General features: G+C 46.2%; 1 protein-coding gene across 5 annotated transcripts in view; it reads left to right on the top strand.

Annotated features, from left to right (window-relative positions):
- LOC309613672 (bMERB domain-containing protein 1-like) overlaps window positions 1–22,344 on the top strand; it is a 168,492-nt gene that overhangs the window by 130,943 nt on the left and 15,205 nt on the right. For 4 of the 5 annotated variants that reach the window (XM_082360770.1, XM_082360766.1, XM_082360767.1 and 1 more), the window contains 2 exons: window positions 2,042–2,137; window positions 19,513–19,586. In XM_082360770.1, coding sequence (XP_082216896.1) covers window positions 2,042–2,137; window positions 19,513–19,586 — 170 coding nt within the window. The remainder of the gene's footprint in view (window positions 1–2,041; window positions 2,138–19,512; window positions 19,587–22,344) is intronic. The other variant, XM_082360769.1, reaches the window with a different exon arrangement.

The following is a 22,344-nucleotide window of genomic DNA, read 5'->3' on the forward strand; positions in this document are numbered from 1 at the left end:
CTAAAAGCTCCTAATCAGAAGCTGAATTTATAATCACTCATCAATGCTCGCTTTCAATTCATTCCATTGCCCACCTGTTTTTGACCCCTAAAAACCAACACATGGTCTCTTTTTAAATTTTTATTTAAAAAAAATTTTTATTGACGTATAGTTAATTTACAATATTGTGTTAGCTTTTTTTTTGGCCACACCCTGCGGCTTGCGGATTCTTAGTTCCCCGACCAGGGATTGAACCTGCATTGGGAGCGTGGAGTCTTAACCACTGGACCGCCAGGGAAGTCCCTAATTTTTATTTTTTAAAGAAATCAAACGAGCAAACCGAGAGTTGAAAGATGTGGAATTTCTGAGTTCACTGAACGGCAGAGGGATTTGGGGATTAGAGGATAGTAATGGTTTAAGTGGATTCTAGCGGACGGTGCAGAAATTCACTCCTCGCTCTACCACCAAGTAACTGTAAGAACTGTAACCCTCGGGTCCTTTTTCTGTAAACCTGGTGCAATAACAGTTCACGCTTCATAGAGTTGGACTGAGGAGTAAATGAAATAATGCGTGAAAAGCGCTTACTATAGAGCCCCGTCCCTTGTAAGTACCTCTTGTAGCTAAGTCTTTCTGCAGCCTACGAAAGGAGCTAGAGTTTGAAACAAGACAAAATTTATCCAGGTATCAAGTGAGAGGTACATTTCGCTTTGAAAGCAACACTTTAGAAAAGACCTGAATAAACTGACATTTTGGCTCAGCATAAGCTATACCAGATCACGGCACGGGAACTCTGCACCGTCCTTCCGCCTTGAAGATGGTGATTATCTGCTTCTGTTCCACTGTCTCCAGGTGCTAACACTGCCCCTTAGGCCAACCATAACTGGCCTTGGGCTGTTCTGGAGGAAAACTCCAACTGCTCCTAGAACAATTTAGAGTAGGTCTGCACTGCACTCTGGTGATTAAATCCAGGGACCCTTGCCCAGGGCTTCATTAACTGCTTGAAGGAGTCAGCCCTCGAGCCATCTGTTGTCTGCCATCACTCTGTTATCTTGAGAAACATCCTCTGCTTGCTCCCCTGACAAAGTTAACCTGAGCCAGGGCGTGGTCAAGGGATCAGCATTGTGGCAGAAAGAGCACTGGATTTGGAGATGGGACCTGGGTTGAGATTTTGGCTGTGTGACATTGTGAGGTTCATTTGGTCCAGTTTTTCCTGAAGTAGGGTACACGCTGGAATGATTTTAGGTAGTATTTGGGAAAGCATTAATTAAGAATTTATTTTCGGGAATTCCCTGGCGGTACAGTGGTTAGGGCTCTGCGCTTTCACTGCGCAGCGCACGGATTCAATCCCTGGTTGGGGAACTAAGATCCCACAAGCCACAAGCTGTGGCCAAAAAAAAAAAAAAATTTTTTTTTCATGTCTTTTAAGGGAAAATATTGGTTTTTCCATTTATGGTTCTGTAAAAAGTTTTATATTCAAGTTTTTTTAATTTTTAAAATTAAAGTCAGTGTAAGCAGTCAAGTATAAAGGAAACTATTGAATAAATAATAGTGGAGAAGACCAGAGACCTGGCAGACATTGCCATGGCGATATGAAAATGACCGATGTTTAGGAAACAGTGACTTAGCCATTGTCTAGCCTTCTTTCTCCAAAGGGACATATGAATGTCACCTCTGGTGGGTGGTGGGAGGTATAGTCAGCACAGGTAATGATTAAGGTCTAGGGCTTGCTTACCAGCTATGTGATCTTGGGCAAATCACTAAACTTCTCTGTAACTCTTTTGTGTGATGTTTTCTGACACCACCATCCAATGACAAAACTAAACAATTAATAATGAGTTTGATGTTCTGTATTCAAGAGAAAACAATCCATGGGTTGGGAAAGTACAGAGCCTCACAATCAGAGAAGCACTCTTCCCGATGGATTTGGGGCAAGAGCATTACAGAGCATTAGAAGAGGCATGAGTGGCTAGAAGGTCAGGATTTCCTTATAAGGCTGGCAGGTCTATTTTCTTTCTTTTTCTTTTTTCTTTTTTTTTTGGCCACGTGGATTGTGGGATCTTAGTTTCCCGACCAGAGATCGAACCTGTGCCCCCTGCACTGCGCAGAGCCTTAACCACTGGACCGCCAGGGAAGTCCCCAGCAGGTCCTATTTTCTAAGGTAAGGTGAGCTCGCTAAAGCTGAGTTGGAGGATGTGATTGGTGTGTGTTAGGTTTCCTTGACAGTGGTTTCCCATAAATGCAGACTGACTTTTGTCAGTGTAGATATGTGACGTGGGCCTGGCCACTGGGCCGGCCTCCATTTTGTGGGTCCTGATATAGTGAAACCGTGCACCTCAGATTGGAACTTGAACCCGACCAAAGCCCTGACTGGGACTTGAACCCACGCAGCTGGGACTCAAACCTGGCCAAAACCCACAGTCTTCCAACTGAGATCACACACCTGGTTTCAGGACTTAATGAAGCTCAGATTCTTGAGATCTCATCACAGAAAGAATTCAGTGAGAGACAAAGTGAGAGGTAAGAAGTGGATTTATTTAGAGAGAAGCACACTCCACAGACAGAGCGTGGGCCATCTCAGGAGGTGAGAAAGGGACCAGGGTATGGGGTTGTCAGTTTTTATAGGGGTGGATAATTTCATAGACTAATGAGTGGGAGGAGTATTCCAGCTATTTCAGGAAGGGGCAGCACATTCCAGGAATTGGGCCACCACCCACTTTTTGATCTTATGGTTGGCCTTGGAACTGTCATGGTGCCTGTGGGTGTGTCACTTAGCTTGCTGATGTGTTACAGTGAGCCTATACTGAGGCTCCAGGTCTAGTGGAAGTTGACTTGTCCGCCATCTTGGACCCATTTTGTTCCAATCAGTTTATGTCATGTCTTCGGGCTATGTCATTCTTTCAAAGGTTGTGCCCTGCCCCCTTCCCTCCTGTTTCAATAGGAATTAACTTTATCACCCTTTCTGACACCAAATATGTGTCAGTTTTACACGTCAATTTTCTGATTCTCCAACACCAACTGGATATCCAATAATCCAATTCAGTGCTGACCTGGAATTGAGATCTGATCCCACTAGTTAAAGGGCTCCATCCCAGAGGGCTGCCCTGCTTCAGATGCCGGTCTCAGTCCAGGCCACCCACACTTCGGCACTTACAACTACAAATTTGGCGGTTCCTGTGACCTCCCCCCCACCCCCCCCCCCACACACGCAAGGTTCAGTAGTTTGCTAGAATGACTCACAGAACTCAGGAAAGCATTTTACTTCCGTTTACAGGTTCATTATAAAGGCTACAATTCTGGAAGAGCCAAATGGAGGAGGTGCATTTGTGCAAGGTGTGGGGGGAAGGGGGGGTGTGTGTGCAGAGCTTCCCTCCCCTTTCAGTGCACAGCATCTTCCCAGCACATCACTGTGCCCCTAACCCAGAAACCCCCCAAATCTCACTGTTCAAGAGTTTTGGTTTTTTTTTAAGTCTTTTTTTTTTAAAATTAATTTACTTATGGCTGTGTTGGGTCTTCGTATCTGTGCGAGGGCTTTCTCTAGTTGCGGCACGTGGGAGCCACTCTTCATCGTGGTGCGCGGGCCTCTCACTATCACGGCCTCTCTTGTTTCGGAGCACAGGCTCCAGACGTGCAGGCTTAGTAATTGTGGCTCACGGGCCTAGTTGCTCCGCGGCATGTGGGATCCTCCCAGACCAGGGCTCGAATCCGTGTCCCCTGCATTGGCAGGCAGATTCTCAACCACTGCGCCACCAGGGAAGCCCCCACTGCCTTTTAATTGAAATCACACACCTGGTCTCAGGACTTTAATGAAGCTCAGGTTCTTGATGTCTCATTGCAGAAAGAATTCAATGAGAGACAAAGTAATAGGTAAGAAGTGGATTTATTTAGAGAGATACACATTCCATAGACAGAATGTGGTCTGTCTCAGAAAGCAAGAGCAGCCCCAGGGCATGGGGTCATCTCAGAAAGTAAGAGCGGCCAAGGGAGAAACACGCTGCACAGGCAGAGTGTGGGCCATCTCAGAAGGCGAGAGGCCCCAAAATATGGGGTGGTTAGTTTTTTTTTGTTTTTTTTTTTTAACAGATATAACTTTTCCTTTATTGCACATTAAGCTGTACAAGAGTCACAAAAGAGAGGTACTTCAATCACACTTCCAGCATTGGCTAAGTTTCTCCCAGCTGGATTGGTACAAAAAAAGGAGACAACATCAGAAAAGAAAGGGGTACAAGACACCTGAACGGCAATCCTATACTGTGACACGGATGCCCCAGGCCACAGAGCTGTCCTTAGCATGCTGCTTGAGGGCACAGGAGAGTCAGGGTGTGCTCTCTGCTTGTGTTTGGCACTGGGAGGGAGGGAGCCCCAGTCCCTGTCTCCCTCACCTGACAGACCGTAGCTGACACACCCGGCAGCCTGACTGAATTCAAACGGCAACTTCGTGTTTGTGGCTCACAAATGTCCCATGAAAAGCACCTGAACGTTCACACTGATCACATGCAAAGAAGCAACACCACCATTAGCTCACCGCTTGGACAAAAATAAATTAAAAAAATAAATGTATTCCTCCATTCTGGGAAATGTTTCTTTATTCCTTTCTATCATTTCATCAGATTGGGAGGTATTTAAGGACCTGATACTTAATGCAACCCACCTGGAAGTGCTTAACTGCATCTATATGTATATATTTACAATAGATCGACTACCATTGGCATCTACATCGTCTAAGGGAGGAATCGCGGACAAGAACATTCATACTCAGTGCATTTCCCTGTAGCTCAGAATTTGCCAGCAACCAAGAGAGAAACCTGGCACATGCCCCTTGACACAGAAATCATGTTACACACCACCACCACCAGTTATTCCTCAAACCTGGCAATCCAGAAAGGTGACATGTCAGTACAGAAGTGAGAGGAAATGTTAAAAGTAGAGCTAGGGGCTTCCCTGGTGGCGCAGTGGTTGAGAATCTGCCTGCCAATGCAGGGCACACGGGTTCGAGCCCTGGTCTGGGAAGATCCCACATGTCGCAGAGCAACTAGGCCCATGAGGCACAACTACTGAGCCTGCGCGTCTGGAGCCTGTGCCCCCGCAACAAGAGAGGCCTCGATAGTGAGAGGCCCGCGCACCGCGATGAAGAGTGGCCCCCACTTGCCGCAACTAGAGAAAGCCCTCGCACAGAAACGAAGACCCAACACAGCCAAAAATAAATAAATAAATAAAATGCTGGCTTAACTCCTAGAGAGTTTCATTATAAAAAAAAAAAAGTAGAGCTAGAAGCACTTCTTCTAAAAGGCAAACTGCTGGCGTGAACTCCCACGGCCCATGGTGCGAGAGGAGGACACTTGGTGCCCGATCCTGGCCTGGCTAGGACATGGCAAGATGAGGCAATGACCCGAGGCCTGGTTTAGTAACTGCCTCATCCCTGCCCAGGAGTTGCATGTAGGAGGAAAGAGGACAAATGGGTGAGGGCTCTTTAAGAACCATCTCTGTAGAGCCACAGCCCCAAACACTCAAGCTAAAATCGGAGACAGTCCTTCTCAGGAAAGATAAAGCTCTTCATTCTCTGGACTCTGGAGGGCTCTTGGAAGAGCTGACAACTAAAGCAGGTGCCCACCTCAGAGTTCTGGAGGCAGTGTATGGGGTGGTTAGTTTTTATGGGCTGGGTAATTTCATAGGCTAATGAGTAGGAGGATTATTCCAACTATTTCAGGGAAGGGGCAGAAATTTCAAGGAACTGGGCCACTGCCCACTTTTTGACCTTTTATATTCGGCCTCAGAACTGCCATGGTGCCCGTGGGTGTGTCGTTTAGCTAATGTATTACAATGAGCATATAATGAGGCTCAAGGTCCACTGGAAGGTGAATCTTCCACCCTCTTGGACCTAGTTGGTTCTAACCAGTTTATGTCGTATCCTCAAGGGCTATGTCATTCTTTTAGAGGTTGTTCTCTGCCCCATTCCCTCCTGTTTCAAATCCAGTTCCTTAAATGCTCTGGGAATGAGCTTTACCATCTTATTGGTTCCCTCTTTAATGGGTTAAATACATTTTTGACAAGTGTTCATTCTCTAGGTGTATGAGTCACGTGTTTAAATTTTGAAACTACGCTTCAGCATGGTCCTCATAGAGCCAGGTCCCAAGTTCCCTGGGCCCATAATTGAGTTCAGCCAGCACTCACAGAGAACATTCTGCATGCCAGGCACCGTGCAGAGCAGAGCACTGCGGGGAAGATGAAAGTGAGTGGGACTGGTCCCTAGAGTCAAGGATTTCATACTTTTATAATAAGTATATAAGTTAGCTCTTCTCTAGGCCAAGGTGTTCTGTTGAACATAAACAATTTTGCAGATTGCCAGTATCAGATGAGACCATTCTAAGACCGAGATAGATCAAGACCAAGACAAGACAACTTCACAAGTATGTCTGAAAGTGAATAAGTTGTGAACATTGTCCAAACCATAAATATGACCAAACATCTCCATATCCTGGTTCATCTGAGCGACTGCAGCTGCTTCTTTACCAATCTCAGCTTTAGCCTCACTCTGTTCTCATTTTATGGCTAAGAATTAAGATGCCCTATCAGAGAATTCCCCCCACTTCCTGATGACATCCAATCCAGAGTAAGTGCCCACTTCCTTTAAACCATCCCCCAAAGCACCTAACACAAGCCCAAATCTTATCCTAAGCCCTTCGTAATACCCTCTTACTGATATCTTTCTGTCCAGAATTGAATTAAGGGGCAAGCTAGCCAGGTGTCCAGGTATCTGCAGACTCACTAAAGTGACATAAGATGGAGAAAGTTGTCCCCATCAGCACTTCCCTCTGAGGCAGGAGCTGCTTGGGAGAGAAGCTTGTTTCAGTTAGGGTACTTGGTTGCAAAAAACAGAAATCAACGCTGCCTGACTCAAGCAAAGAAAAAGATTTACAGGAAGGCTAGGGGTGGGGTAGGGTGGGAGGGGGGCTCATGGAACCAAAGGTAGTCTTAAGGGCCAGGCTTGGAAAATGGGTGGGAATCCAGAGAGCTCCAGAGGTTAGCTACAGGACCAGTCTGGCCAGGATGCCACCACCAGTGTTGCTGGACATCACAGATCCAGCCTCACCGTCCTTTCATCTCTGTGTCATTTGCTCAGTGGTCTTGGGCAGGATCTTCTGGTTAGGTGAGTGTGAGGAAGAGGGAGTGCTCCCTTTTTTAACTTCTCTAATGAGGACTGACACAATGAAGGGTTCCCCCAAAACTAGAGTTTGGGTGTTAAGCAACCAAAAATTCCAACTTTTGTCCATTATAAGAGCGAGACTTCCTCTGTTACCAAACCTAACTTAGGTCTGCTCGCTTGCATGCAGTGAAGCCAATCTACTGACCCCAGGTCACGGTGAAGGAAAGTGGAGCATTTATTGCAAACGCCAAGCAAGGAGTCCAGGCCAGCTAGTGCTTAAAAGACCTGAACTCCCCGATGGCTTTCAGGGAAAGGTTTTTAAAGACAGGGTGAGGGACGGTGGTTGTGGGGTACATGATCAGCTCGTGGACATTCTTCTGATTGGTTGGTGGTGAGGTAATCAGGAGTCAACATCATCAACCTTCTTGTTCCCACCCATCTGGGGTCTACAGGCTTGTGGGCAGCGTACAGTTAACTTCCTCCACCTGGTGGGGGTTCCAGTATCTGCAAAACAGCTCAAGGACATGGCTCAGGATATTATCTAGAGCCCTTGAGAAGGAACTAAAGGTTCTTGACTTTGTTTCATGGCTAAACTATGATTATTTTGTCTTGACTTGTTTTCCTTTGTTTCTGCATTTTCTCACTTCTCTAAGTTTATTCTTTGGAACTTGGGGAAGGCCTAGGAGGCTAAAGCTTTACGACAAACAAGAAGCAGGTGGAGGTCATGGGGTGGGGGAGGGGTCCTGTCCTGGGAAGGCCCCATAGGGTCCTGCTCCATTGCACTCCAAAGGGTCATTTGTCAGTATGTAACAGGAGATGGTCTGTAAACAGCCTTCTAAATAGAGTGAGTCGTGCCATCTACAGGATTTTTGTATTTTTGAAGAGGGTTATGCTGAATTGGTGTCAGAGCTGAATTTCTTGGAACAGTAAAGGAGAGACTTCTCACTACTTTAACCTGGACACTCTGGTGGCACTACTTAGATTAGCATCCTGGCGCCACCAATTAACTGACTGTGTGATTCTGGTTGAGCCACTTAAACTCTAGAAGCTGCAGGATCTTCATCTATAAAAGAGAGATGATCACATAGTATCCACCTTGAAGGGTTGTTATAACCCATGTAAGAATTAACTGAGATAATCTGTATAAAGCACTTAATGCCTATCACACAGTAAATTCTAAATAAACAGTAGCTAAAATCATCATTCTCATCATATCATCATCATCATCACCCTCATCGCCACCCATAATCTTTACCCCACACAGCACTCAGCTTCTCTTTTAAATAAATGTTGAATTAATATTTAAAGAATGTTAAGGACTTCCCTGGTGGCGCAGTGAATAAAACTCTGCGCTCCCAGTGCAGGGGACCAGGGTTTGATCCCTGGTCAGGGAACTAGATCCCACACGCATGCCACAACTAAGGAGCCTGTGTGCCGCAACTAAGGAGCCAGCGAGCTGCAATGAAGCAGCCTGCCTGCCGCAACTAAGACCCAGTGCAACCAAATAAAAATAAATAAATAAAAACTAAAAAATCGACAAAGTACTTTAAAAAAAATTTTTTTAAATAATGTTAAAGAGGCATTCTCCAGTTTGCCCACCTGTCGGGTCTAGCCAGTGATATTCAGGAGTCTTGCCAAACCTGCCATGGTGGGACTATTTGCACCATGGATATTGGCAAATGACACAAACCAAGGCTTCTCCCTCCCTCCCCGACTCCCAGCCAGTCGTTAAATATTTGCCAGAAGCACCACTGTTTACACCCCTGCCCTGTCCTGGCTTTGGAGGATCCAGCAGAGGAAACTTGCTGTTTCTTTGTGGTTTGCCAAGCCCTCGGATCCTGCTTCCATACAAAGAAGGCCACTAATCACTGGTGCTGAATAAACATGAGGGTGATTTAAATGTCAATGTGCTTATCATCAAAAGCAGATCTGCTTTTGATGGTGCAGTGAGTCTAAGGGAAATTGTGGGTAGTGATTGTAGATAATCCAGGGCATACAGAGGGGTGCTCGGGTGTTTTCATGGGAGCAGCAGGGCTAAGCTAAGAGTATGGACAGTGCGGCCAAATCCACAGGCTATCTTTTGGGCGGGGAGCCTTTCCTGGGGCTTGGGGTTTGCAGATTGTGTTTCTAAGATTTTTTCCTTCTGTCATTAGATGCTCAGATGCAAGGAATGACAACTTTAGAATTCCTATATAGGAGGCGCTTCCAGCCAGCAGTCTGATCACAAGGAGGCATCAGGGGATTTATCTGAAGGCTGCATTTCCAATAGCAGGCCCACAGTTTTTTATTGATTGTGTGGTAGAGATCAATAAAAATCACCTGATTTTCTCCCAAGATTTTTTTTTTTACTTGAACTTTACACAAAACTGGGGAAAATGTCTATTGCCCATCTCAAAAACATTTTGATGTTTATTCATTTTGGTTTATTTTTTCAAAAACACTTTAAAATATTGAGGTAGATTTGACGGCTAATGGGAATTACGGGATGGGGCTAAACCCATCACCCAAGAAAGCTCACATTTTGGAATGGCCAGTGGTTGAAAGTATTTTAAAAGGCTCCTGACAGCAAGGACGGGGCAAAGGATGGGGGTACTAGGGTAGAAGGGGACAACCTGGTACATCTGGGCGACATTTCTAGGCAGTTTTTCGTAGTGGTGATTGTCAGGGCTCTGGAGTCAAGCTGTCTTCTTTCAAATCTTGCCTTCATCCCTTGCCAGCTGTGTGATCTTGGATGATGTACTTAGCCTCTCTGAGCCTTCTATAAAGTTGAGAATGATAATACCTGCCCTATAGATAGTGAGGATTTAAAGAGATGGAGCTGGACCCCATTCCTGAACCCTGGGAACTGCTCAAATGCATGTTAGCTTTTATTAGTGTCAGCAGGAAAGAAAGATGAACTTGGGAGTGGGAGGGAAGGTTTGGGGGAGAAGACATGGTCGCTCTGGCGGGAACTCAGCAGGGATCAGACAATGGAAGGCACAGGAGGCCCAAATGCTGAGAGAGCTCAGAATAGAAACGGTATTGATAGCAGAATGCAGAGCAGGATCACTTGAAATACGGATGTTTAATTGGATTTCTCTGGGGATGACTCACCGCCTTTGATAGATGCTATTACCCTGGTGGGGTCTCTATCATGGGATTTGAGAATTTTCCATCTGCACTTGCAGTCTTGAGGCCTTGTTTCAATAAATGTCCAGGACAGTGTGTCCTCCTCCATGCCCGCCCGCCAGCGTGCCTTCCTCTCTTCATCACATATTTAATGAGATGTGTCAGGCATGTGTGACGTGCTAGAATCACAGAGCGAAGAGGCAAAGCCCCTTAAAGGGTGCAGTCTATTTAGGGAGAAACACAAGTGCCCAGATGATTATCAGGGGGGTGAGGGGCTGTGCAGCTGCAGGAAGAGGACGTGATGCAGCCTGGGAGCATCAGGAAGACTCTGGAAGGAGATGCTGGGGCCGTCCCGAAGGCTGCGTAGGAATTAGACTGAAACAAAGGTGTTCCGCGTGAGGGATGCGTTGAAGGGAGCAAAGGCTTGAAGGGTGCATGTCGGGATCACACAGGCATGCAGGCGGGCTGCTAGCCCAAAATGCAGGCTCTATGACTAGAAATGAGGCTTGAGAGACAAGGGCACAGAGGGCCTTCTGCTGCAGCTATAGTGACCGGCCATGGAGTGGCCCATGGTAATTTAAAACAAAAAACAAAAAACTTTAAAAATCATCCAGATAATACATGCATGTTGAAAAAAACAAACAAAATTTTAAAATACAGAGAAACCGATGAAGGAAATAAAAATTCCTTCAAGAGAATTCCCTGGCGGTCCAGTGGTTAGGACTCTGCACTTTTACTGTCGAGGGCATGTGTTCAATCCCTGGTCAGGGAACTAAGATCCCACAAGCTGCGTGGCACAGTCAAAAAAAAAAAAAAAAAATCCCTCAAAATAATCAAATGTAACATTTTGAATGAAGTCTTCCTGTCTTTTTCCTAAGCAACTGTATTTTGCAAAATTGGATCCTAACATTTCTTAACCACTTTTTTTTTTTTTAATTAATTATTTATTTATTTATGGCTGTGTTGGGTCTTCGTTTCTGTGTGAGGGCTTTCTCCAGTTGTGGCAAGTGGGGGCCACTCTTCATCGCGGTGCGCGGGCCTCTCACTATCGCGGCCTCTCTTGTTGCGGAGCACAGGCTCCAGACGCGCAGGCTCAGTAATTGTGGCTCACGGGGCCCAGTTGCTCCGTGGCATGTGGGATCTTCCCAGACCAGGGCTCGAACCCATGTGCCCTGCATTAGCAGGCAGATTCTCAACCACTGCGCCACCAGGGAAGCCCCTTAACCACTTTTTGATGTGGTTTATTCTCTTGTATCAATAACATCTCTTTTGAGCATCATTTTTAATACCTGGGTAGAATTTCGTTATGCACACATCGCATCCTTTATTTAAGCGGCCCTCTGTTATTGTTGACAATTACGTTGCTTCCAGTGTTTTGCTATTGCAAACAAGGCTCTGTTGCACATAATCATAGCTAAATCTTTATGGTGCCCTTAATTATCTCCCTAGGATGAAATCCTAGAAGTGGAATCACTAGACTAGAGTTTAAATGTTTTCAAGGCCCCTGACATATGTTTCCACATTGTCCCCAGTTTTCTACTCTTACCAGTCCATTGGCCGTATTTGCTATTTCTCCTGTGTCTTCTCAAATTCCCACATCACTTCGAACTCGTCAACGGGGGACCATCCAGGGGGAATGGAGAGGGATCAGGCTGGGAGATGAGGCCACTATTCTAACCTTGTGGCTGAAGGAGATCTCCCTCCTGCCCTGCACAGAGCAGGCCCCCTGGGCTAACAACGATTTAGGTGATAAGGCTGAAATCCCGAGTCTGGCCTCCCTCTTCTTGTAGGATTGCAGAGAAAACGCAGGACACCCGGTTAGATCTGAATTTCAGATCAATGACAGATTGTTTTTTAGGATAGGCATGTTCCAAAGATCACACGTGGCATTCTTATGCTAAAAATGATTCCATATTTATCTGAAATCCGACTATAACCGGGCATCCTCTGTTTTTGTTTGTTGACTCTGGGAACCCTTTGTGTCTTACCACATCCATTCTGTGTTGGTTGTATTTTCTCCTGGGGTCCCCTTGAGAAAACACTGCAGCCTGGCCAGCAATAACTTTTATTTATTTATTTATTTGGTTGCATCAGGTCTTAGTTGTGGCAGGCGGGGGCTCCTTGGTTGTGACATGCATGTGGGATCTAGTTCCTTGATCAGAGATCGAACCCGGGCCCCTGCATTGGAAGTGCGGAGTCTTAACCCCTGCACCACCAGGGAAGTCCCCGTCCAGCAGTAACTTTTAAAGGGTTGCAGAGTTCTTCCTTGTATCATTGGAAAGTAATATACGTAACTGATGCCCTATTGTTGGACAGGACATTCATGGTGTTTCCTTTTCTCTTCTCTCTTCTCCTCTCTTTCCTCCCCCTCCTCTCCTCCCCTCCTCCTTCCCCTCCCCCCTCCTCTTCCTCCTCCTCATCCTCCTCCTTTTCCTTTTTCCCTCTCCCTTCATCTCTCTGTCTTACCTGTTTGGAATTTAATCTTTGTCTACATCTTTAATTCTTTGTGGACCACTCAGCCGAGAGCCTCAGGGCTAGGATTAGGGAAACCCAGGACCAGAACCCTTCACAGCTTGCTGAGCCATCCAAGGGGATGACTTACGTGTCTCAGTCTAAGCACTCTTCTTGGCAAGAGATTAGGGGAATAAAAGTAGAAAATACATGAAATCACAAAAATTAGTATGTCCTTAGTGAAGGGAAGGATGTGAAGGACAAACGCCCTAGCAGAAACTGCCAGATCACATTAGCAGGTGCTGCAGGAAATCTGTTGGCTGACCTCATATTCACTGCGCACAGCTTAATCCCCCACTGGTGCCCAGAGGAGAAAGCAGGCTGAGCCCTCAGTCAAAGCGTCAGGTGGTTGAGAGCCCCGTGGACCCACCCCGTGGCCAGGAACCTTAGCCAGCTTGATTCCTGATGTCTCTCAGAAGTGAAAATTGAGGCAGGAAGCCCGCACATAGTAGGCTGTCAATAATCCTCTAGGTTGTCTAGATGATTGATTTATTGGACAACTCAGCAAATCAATGACTCAATGATCAATAGTCCCCTCTCTGGGCATTTACTTCTTCATCCGTATAAGGTGAGAGCTCTTCCATCTCCAAGAACTCGGTTAGTCTCTGATTACTTTCCAAGTTTTTTCCCCAAAGATTAGGATCAGGATGAAATTTTTCTATAAAGGGCCAGCTAGTGAAAATTTTAGACTTTGGGCCATATGGTCTCCGTCGTCATTACTCAACTCAGCCATTGTAGGGTGAAATCAGCCACAGACGGTAGGTAAATGAACGGGCACAGCTGTGTTCCAATAAAACATTTTTTGTAGACACTGAACTTCGAATTTCATATAATTTTCATGTGTCCAGTAATGTTCTTCTTCTTTTGATTTTTTTCCCAACCATTTAAAAATGTGAAAACCATTCTTACCTCATGGATTCCAACAGAGCAGGCAGGGAGTCAGGTTTGGCCCATGGGCCATAGTTTGTTGACCCCACTGGAGATTCAAGTGCAAACACAACTTCCAGGAAGTCCCTTGAGCACCTTAAACAGGAAGTTCAGAGTGAGGATGCTCTTTCTCCTTGCTGTGTACATACTGGTCACCATGTCTGCCAAACTGGCTTTCATAGACATATAGCCCTGCCATGCTCTCACTCTAGAACCTAAGATGGCTCCCATGTCAAGTCCTTCGTAACCAAGACCTGTATGTCACCAATATTTCAGTGGACTCTTCCCTGTCACATAACACTGATATCACACTCCTTTCTACAGTCAGTGTTTGAGCTGCCCCCTCTGCCTGAGTGCCTGGGGGCCTTCTCTGTGACCATCCAGGCTGTGCCCCTCCCATAAGTGGCACCGAGAAACCTTCCCCCAAACTACTCTGGTCTCTATCTTCCCTGAACTCCAACCACCATATGAGATGGGACTTTGATATTCCTGTTGCAGGAAGGGGGACCCCTTCCAGGGCTCGAGAGAGGGCTCTTGTCTAACACTCGGAAACGAATTGTCCGAGGAGACACACGGGCTGACAAAGCAAGAGACTTTATTGGGAAGGGGCGCCTGAGTGGAGAGCAGCAGGTAAAGGAACCCAGGAGAACTGCTCTGCCACGTGGCTCGCAGCCTCGGGTTTTATGGTGATGGGGTTAATTTCCGGGTTGTCTCTGGCCAGTCATCTTGCTTGGCCCGTAGTTGGTCTGACTCAGGGTCCTTCCTGGTGGCACGCGTCTCTCTCAGCCAAGATGGATTCCAGCGCAAAGGACTCTGGGAAGTTGGTTGTCTCCTCCCTCTTCTGGCCCCTCCCAAATTCTCCCGTTAGATTTGGGTGGCAGCACCATGTTCCTTATTGGGACCTCCTGCTGTGAGAAAACTCAGGCAAGCGAGGCCTGGCCAAGGCTGGTGGTATCGGTCAAGAGTTCTCTAACATTCCCACCTGAGAGGTCAGACTGCCTGGGTTCAAGTTCCTATTACTTACTCTGTGGCCTTGAGCAAGTTCCTAACACCATCCAAGGGATGATATGATAATACTCACCTGATAGGGTTGCTGTGAGAGTTAATTGAGGTGATTTTTATAAAATGCTTAGCCCAGAATCTGGCGCGCATAGTATGAAAACATTAATAAATGCCAGCTACTACTATACTTCTGTGTTGTTTGACATTTTTACAGGGAGGCTGTCTTCAATATGTGTATAATTTTTAAAAGACCAAAAGTACCCTTTTAGGTCTAAAACAAAAGCAAAAAATATTGTTGGTAATTTTTTCAGGGAAACTTGTAATTGACATGCAGCATACACACAGAAAAGGGCACAAACCCCAAGAGTTCCACTTGATGAGTTTTTCAGTATTAGTAATTTTTCTGAATCCAAACAGAGATGATCTAGAAAAACCTGGGGGAGAGAAGAGTAATCCATGCTTGAGGGAGGTGACATTCTTTTAGGAACAGTGTCCCCTCCCGGATGAGGGTCTGATTACAGTCAAGGGAGAAGCCAGTTAACACGCAGACCATAAATGTGCCACGGGGAGAAAACAGGCCTTCTGTGACGTGTCATAAAGGTGTCCCTTTCATGGATGTGTCACCTGAGCCCGTGTGGCAGGTATCTCTCTGGTCGCTTGGTCCCCAGCGTGGTGCTGAGAGATGACTGAGCCCAGGGTCTCCCTGGAGATGTCTCAACACTTATTCTCCCCCAGGGACAGCGTTTAAGCTCATTAATCCAAGAACACCAAACAAACGCACACACTCACCATCTCAGTGCCATTAGGTTGGAGGAAATTGAAGTAGCACAGAAAGTGAGATTTCATTCTTTGGTGCACGAATGTTGGCTAAGAGTCTTCAGGAGTGTCTGCCAGCTGGCAGCCTAGCCGCTCACCTCCTTACCCAGGGCAGAAGGGTGGACAGAAGTAGCCTTTCCTTTGCACCTACTATGTTTGTGCTAAGCATAGGGCTGCCTGCTCTACACAGATAAGGTTATTTCATTCTCATACAACCCCAGGACAAAGGAATGGTTCCTTTTCAACAGTGAGAGCACTGAGACCAATGCAAGCAGTGAAAGGACTCACCCAAGTCGTACAGCCAGTCAGCGGTGGAACTGACTTCCGCACTCAGGTCCGGCAGGGTCTAAAGCAAGTTATCACCTCTAAATGCTAGCAGAACAAGGCTCCCAGGATCCTTGAAACCCCTCATCCTACATCTGAGGAAACAGGTGTGGGTGAGAGGTGAGAGTTGTGAGTTAAGATTTATTGGGGGCAAAATGAGGACTATGGCCTGGGAGACAGCATTTCAGATAGCTCTGAGAAACTGCTCCAAAGAGGTAGCGGGGAAGGTCAGTATATACATGATTTTGGTGAAGGGGGAGTACATGCAGTCAAGCACATATTTTTTGCAGAAGGTTTCTGCTAGTCTCGTGAAAGTTACTGCTAGTCACGAGCAGACGTCACCATGAAGGATTTTAGTGCTTTTCTAGATATGAGGAGATGCAAGATTGGGCTCATAAAATCATCTCCTGAAAATATCTGACTATCTGAAGACCTGTTCTGCCAGTTTTTCCCAGAGCACAGAGTGCTTCGTTTCTGATCTCTACCCTGAACTCCTTTCAGGGGGTGTCGAAGGTCAGCAGCTGGAGCGGCTCGTAATTTAATCCTTGTAGAGGTAGATGGCAAGTGCCAATTTGTAGGTGACAGATCCGAGGACCACGAGGCGTGTGGAAGAGGAAGAGAGAGAAAGAGAAGAGATGGAAAGCTGGCGACAAGAGAAAAATCTGAGGAAAACAACAGTGCTATCTACTAGGAATCTTAATGGGGTTCTGACGCATGCCTCTCTGTGAGAGCGTCACAAGAATTTCACCTTGTTTGTTAATGTGGGGTGAATTTGGATGTGCTTGGGAGGACTCGAAACATGCTAAGTGCAGTTTCGAGATGGACAAAGGGTGAAGGCCCCCCAGGGCAAGCCCGCCACACCTGGGTTACATGTAGGAAGAAGACTGGCGTGAAATTCACCCAAACACTCGGAGTGGAACAGTGGCCTCTGGTGCACATGGATCAAGGTTATGTGTAATCTTAGGTTCCTTCTTCGTACTCGTTTGTATTTTCCAAAATTTCTACGATGATCAGGAATCTGTTCTGCAATCAGATAAGAATTTTATTTTAAAAATTTTATAGAGAGGAATATAATTTTTAAAAGTTGTTTTAAGGTTGAACGTTAGCTCGATTTGTTCAAATACCCTGCTTATCCAGCGTCATTTTCTCTTTCTTTTCCCCCCTGCCTCTTTCTAACGGCTAATAATAGCAACAGATATGATTTACTGAGCATTGTACTGTGTATGTCCCAGACACGTGCTCAGTGCCTGACATGCATAATAATCCTAGAAAGCTGTACTATTGTAATTCCTATTTCAAAGATGAGGAAAGTTAGACTCAGACAAGAATTTCTGGCACACAGCCCCTTTGAACTAGAGATGTTTGGTGCCAGTACTCTTGCTTCTAACATTACCTGTCACTCTTTTGTTCTTTCATCATCTTTCCTTCTCTCATCTTTCAAAAAGTATCTATCAGGTACCTGTGTCAATTCTGTGGTTATAACCCAAGATTTCTCGACTTCATCATGATTGGCATTTTGAACCAGGTAATTCTCTACTGAGGCGGGCTGCCCTGTGCATTGTAGGATGTTTTGTAATATCCCTGGACTCTACCCACTAGATGCCAGGAGCAATCCCCCCACATACCCAGTGGTAACAACAAATATGCCTCCAGACGTTGCCAAATGCCCCCAGGGACCAAAATCATCCTCCTTAAGAACCACTGTTGGAGCCTCATCTCCACGCTAGATGTGGAAAAGGATTCTGGAGCACCTCCGGTTGAAGGATCGCAGATAGGAACCCAGGGGAACAGCTTGTACCCTTGTGGCAAAGCCCCCAAGCTCATTTGTGGCAGCTGCCACCTGCTAGGACATTCCAGGGCAGGGTTTGACAAGCGCTTGGAGTGCCTGCCTCTGGCAACAGGAGCAGGAGATGCAGGCTGAAGCGAGACATTACTGCCACTCGTCCTGAAAGCTGGGATGCTGGGGGTCACACGGGCAGGGCAGGGGGCCCCAAGCTGGTCTGTGGATGGCACTTCTGAATGGAGATCAGGTTCTTGGTGAAGATGCCAAGGAAGGAGGCAGAAAGATCAGTGGATTCAGACAAATCGATTTCTGGTCCTGGTCCTGCCCCTACTTGCTGTGCAGACTCACTTGAGCCTTTTGAGAATATTCATGCTTTCCTCCATCTCTTCCTGGGACAGAAAGTTGATGTGTCCAAAGTGGTCCACTCCATCCCCTCACCTGCTTCACTCTTTGGAGCATCTGACGTTCTGTTGTATTTGTGTTCACCCTCTGTCTCTCCTGATTAAATTTCAGCTCATGAGGGCAGGGGAGCTGGTGCATCCTTGGAGCCTATGTCATTGGTGAACGTAGTAAATGCTCAATAAAGACATGCAGAATGAAGGCACACACACACCCCATGGGGAAGCTATTTGGAAATATGTCTCAATGGCCATAGACATGTCATACCCTTTGTACTCAGTGGTTCTACTTCTGAAAATCAGTAGCCCCCACCCCAAATAATCCAACACGAAAGAAAAGCCTTAGGTGAATCCATGTTCATCCTAACGCGGCTAAAATAACACGAACAAACAACTCAAAAAGCCCACCTAAGTAATCAAGATAAAGGCATAGGGAATTCCCTGGGAGTCCAGTAGCACTTGGTGCTCTCACTGCCAGGGCCAGGGTTTGATCCCTGGTGAGGGAACTAAGATCCTACAGCCGTGCAGTGTGGCACACACACAAAAAAAGGGCATAATTAAAACAGCTCTGATAAATCTACTTGGTGAAATTCCAGGCAGCCATTACAAATGTTGTTTACAGTAAGATGAGTTAATATTGCAACACACACACATGAAATACATAATGCAAAATTGTATATGCAACCCAATTGCTGAGATTATAGGGGTGAGCTTCCTTTCACACTGTTGGTGGGAATGTCATGCATGGTCCCTCTGGAGGACAGTTTGGAAATTCCTATTAAAATGTTCATGTCACTTAACCCTCCAGTTGCATTTCTGGGAATTGACTTAGCTAGGAATTCCTTTATTTCTAGGAATCTATCCTAGAATATATCTGGAAATAAGTCTAATACCTATGAATGGGAGGAATGGTTAAATAAATCGCTGTAGATCGATATAATAGAATACTATATAGTCATTAAAAATGAGATGTGCATATCCTGACATGGAAAGATGCCCAAGACATATCATTAAGTTAAAAAAAGCAAATTGCAAAACGTTTTTTGTGCATGAATGATGGTGTCATCTTTGGTAGTATAAGCATAAACATTTTTTTCAATCTGGAGGAACAGATAACAAACCAATGACAATGGTTTTCTCTAAAGGATAGAGGGAGATTTTCTGTCTATGTGGTGAATTTCTGTAATGTTTAAAAGCTTTTCACATAGCTGAAAAAGGAAAACACTGAACCCACAGCATGAAGTCACTCACGTATGCCAACAAAAGCCAGGCATGGGAAGACTGGAAGGAACTCTATCAAGGTGTTATTAACTGTGATTGATCATTTCTAAGTCATGGGATAAAGGGCAGTTTGTTTTGTTGTTTTTTTTTACTTTTGGTGTAAAACTTCTAAAGAGCATGTGTGGGCTTTACAGAGGACAAAACTTCCCCATTAGCCCTCTTTGTTGAAACCAGGGTGGTGCTCAGGGTGTAGAACGTTCTGTTGATGTAACCAGCTGTTGTGCGCTGTCCTCTTTCCCCAGGATGGATGACATCCAGCTCTGCAACGACATCATGGACTTGAAGCAGGAGCTGCAGAACTTGGTCGCCATCCCAGGTAACCATGGGGGACCCCCACCTCATGAACCAGCTGCTCGGAGCCCCCGTCTGGAAGGCCCTAATGCAGCCTCATTCTTGCAACGCAGTGCTTGCTCCCTGATCATGTGGTTCAAACTCTGCATCGGGCAGACCTGGGTTCAAGTCCTAATTCTGACCACCTCCTCGACCTTGGGCAAGTCACATTATCTCTCTGAGACTCAACTTCTCTTCCTCTGAAAATGGGGTAGGAATAGTAATAGTACCTAACTCGTTGGGTATAAATCTCACTGCGAAAAATGAAACAACACAAGCCACGTGCTTAGCTTGATAGCTGGTCCAAAGAGTCCAGTAAATATTAGCAATGATTACTCTTATTATCCTGTTTGGGAACAGGTAGAGTATGGTGGTTATGAGCTCTGACTTTGGAGTCAAACCTAGATCTGTCACTTATTAATGATGTGACCTTGGGCAAGGTACTTCACTATAACTCAGTTTCTTCGTCTGTAAACTGGGACAATCATGCTATCTACCTCAAAGGATTGTTGTGAGACTGACCGAGGGGTGACACATGTAAAGTACTTAACACAGTTCCCATCGTATAGTGAGTGCGTAATAAATAAGTGCCATTATTATTATTACTATTATTATTATTATTATTATCATTAACTGAACACATTTCTACTCAGTGGTCAGGACTCAGCGCTTTCACTGCCATGGCCCAAGTTTCAATCCCTGGTCAGGGAACTAAGATCCCGCAAGCCCTGCAGTGTGGCCAGAAAAAAATAGAATGAGGAGGGGGGGAAATAGCCAAGTCCAGACACTACCCACTAGAAACTTCCATTTGATTAGGGTGGGGCTCTGGCGTTGGTCATGTTTACAAGCTTCTCACATGGTTGTGATGGGCAGTCAGGGCTGAGAGCCGCTGGGCCAAGTCTCTCATTTTATACTCCTCCGAGGGATCATTTAGTTGAAAGATACAAAAACCCATCGAAGCTTATGTAAACACAAAACGGGCAGTTACTGAAGGACTGCGGAGACTCCTGGAGCCTGCGGGCACTATTGTATTAGTTTGCTAGGGCTGCCCTGACAAATTCCCACAAACTTAGTGTCGTAAAACAACAGAACTTTATTCTTTGAGAGAAGCCAGAAGTCCGAAATCAAAGTGTCAGCAGGACCGTGCTCCCTCCAAAGGCTGGAATAGAGAATCCCTCTTTTACTCTTCCAGCTTCTGGTGATTCCCATCAGTCCTTGTTCCTTGGCTTGTAGCTGCCTTATTCCAGTCTCTGCCTCTGTCTTTGTGTGGCCTTCCTCTCTTTGTGTTTCTCTGTGTGTCATCTCCTCTTCTTATAAGGACACCAGTCATTGGATTAAGGGCTGACCCAATGAGTATGACCTCATCTTAACTAAAACTGCATCCACAAAGACCCTATTCCCAAATAGCATATTTCCAAATGAAATTAGGGGTGGCAAGGGCATACTATTTATTCTCAAACAGGCAGGAAGCTCAGCCCAACTCACAAGAGTCGAGAACCAAAAACAGGAAAGCAGGAAAGCTGTGGAATGTTCTTTGGCCCTTGCTCTCTCTTTCTCTCTCCCTCTCTCTCTCTCTCTCTCTGTCTCTCACTCTTACTCTCCATTTTGGAGCATGTTCCATTTTCTTCCTCTATAGCACATGAGCCAAGCAAGGCCACTTTGTTACCAAACCCAACCTGGGTCTGCTTGCCCGCAGGCTGTAAAGCCAATGTGCTGACACCGGGTCGTGGTGAAGGAAAGTGCAGCGTTTATAGCAGGGCCAAACAAGGAGTCCAGGACAGCTAGTGCTCAAAGCGCCTGAACTCCTTCATGGGCTTCAGCAAAGCATTTTTAAAGGCCAGGTGAGGGAGGGGCATCCCAGGGTATGTGATCAGCTCATGCACAGTTCTCCGATTGGTGGATGGTGAGGCAACAGGGCGGTGTCACACAGGGAGGAGGGGGCGGTTAGCATTATGAATCCTCAGGCTCCAGGAGGCCTGGGGGCTATGTGCTCGCAGTCATCAAGTAGTTAACATCTTCCATTTGGTGGGGGTTTTAGCATCTGTAAAACAACTCAGGAAATGTGCATCAGATACTGTTATCTAGGGACTTCAGAGAAGAGCTACAGCAGAGGATATGGGGGAGGGGTCTGTCCCAGGAAGGCCCCACAGGATGCAGCTCGGTTACAACCTCATCTCCCTTCCATGATTTTCCCACACAAGAGCCCAACTCTCGGGCCTCTGTGTCCCAATTTTCAACTTCCCAGGGGACTATGATGGGCCCGACATGGACTGACGTCTCCCTCTTGAGAGGAAGGATTCCCAGAGCCCACTGCTGGCTCAGCAGGACACTTGGGTGCCACTGAGACAAAGGAGACACGAGTGTGTGGCCACCAGGCCAGCCAAGGCCTCCTCAGGCCACAGGGGCTCCACTGGGGGCCGTGGCAGCCTCTAGAGCATGGGTAGGAAATGGGTGGGAAATGGGTGGGAAATGGCTGGGGGTGGGAGTCTTTGGTTGACACAGTGTCTGGGCTGCATGACTGACCAGGACTGGGAGTAGGGTAGGAGAACAAGGCGCTCAGCTGGAACATGAAAAATTCAGTAATCATATTTTCATGCAATATTTAAAATACCAAAATTCATGCAAAGAAAAAAATACCAAAAGTTTAAATAAAGATGAGATCAGTACTGACACTCAATGGGCGGAAGCCAGGAACGCTAACCCTGCATGGAGGGGACAGCCCCCCTGAAGGACAAGTTCTGCTT

Source organism: Balaenoptera borealis (assembly GCF_965194805.1).
Source record: "Balaenoptera borealis genome assembly, chromosome: 16".
NCBI classification, from domain to species: Eukaryota; Metazoa; Chordata; class Mammalia; order Artiodactyla; family Balaenopteridae; genus Balaenoptera; species Balaenoptera borealis.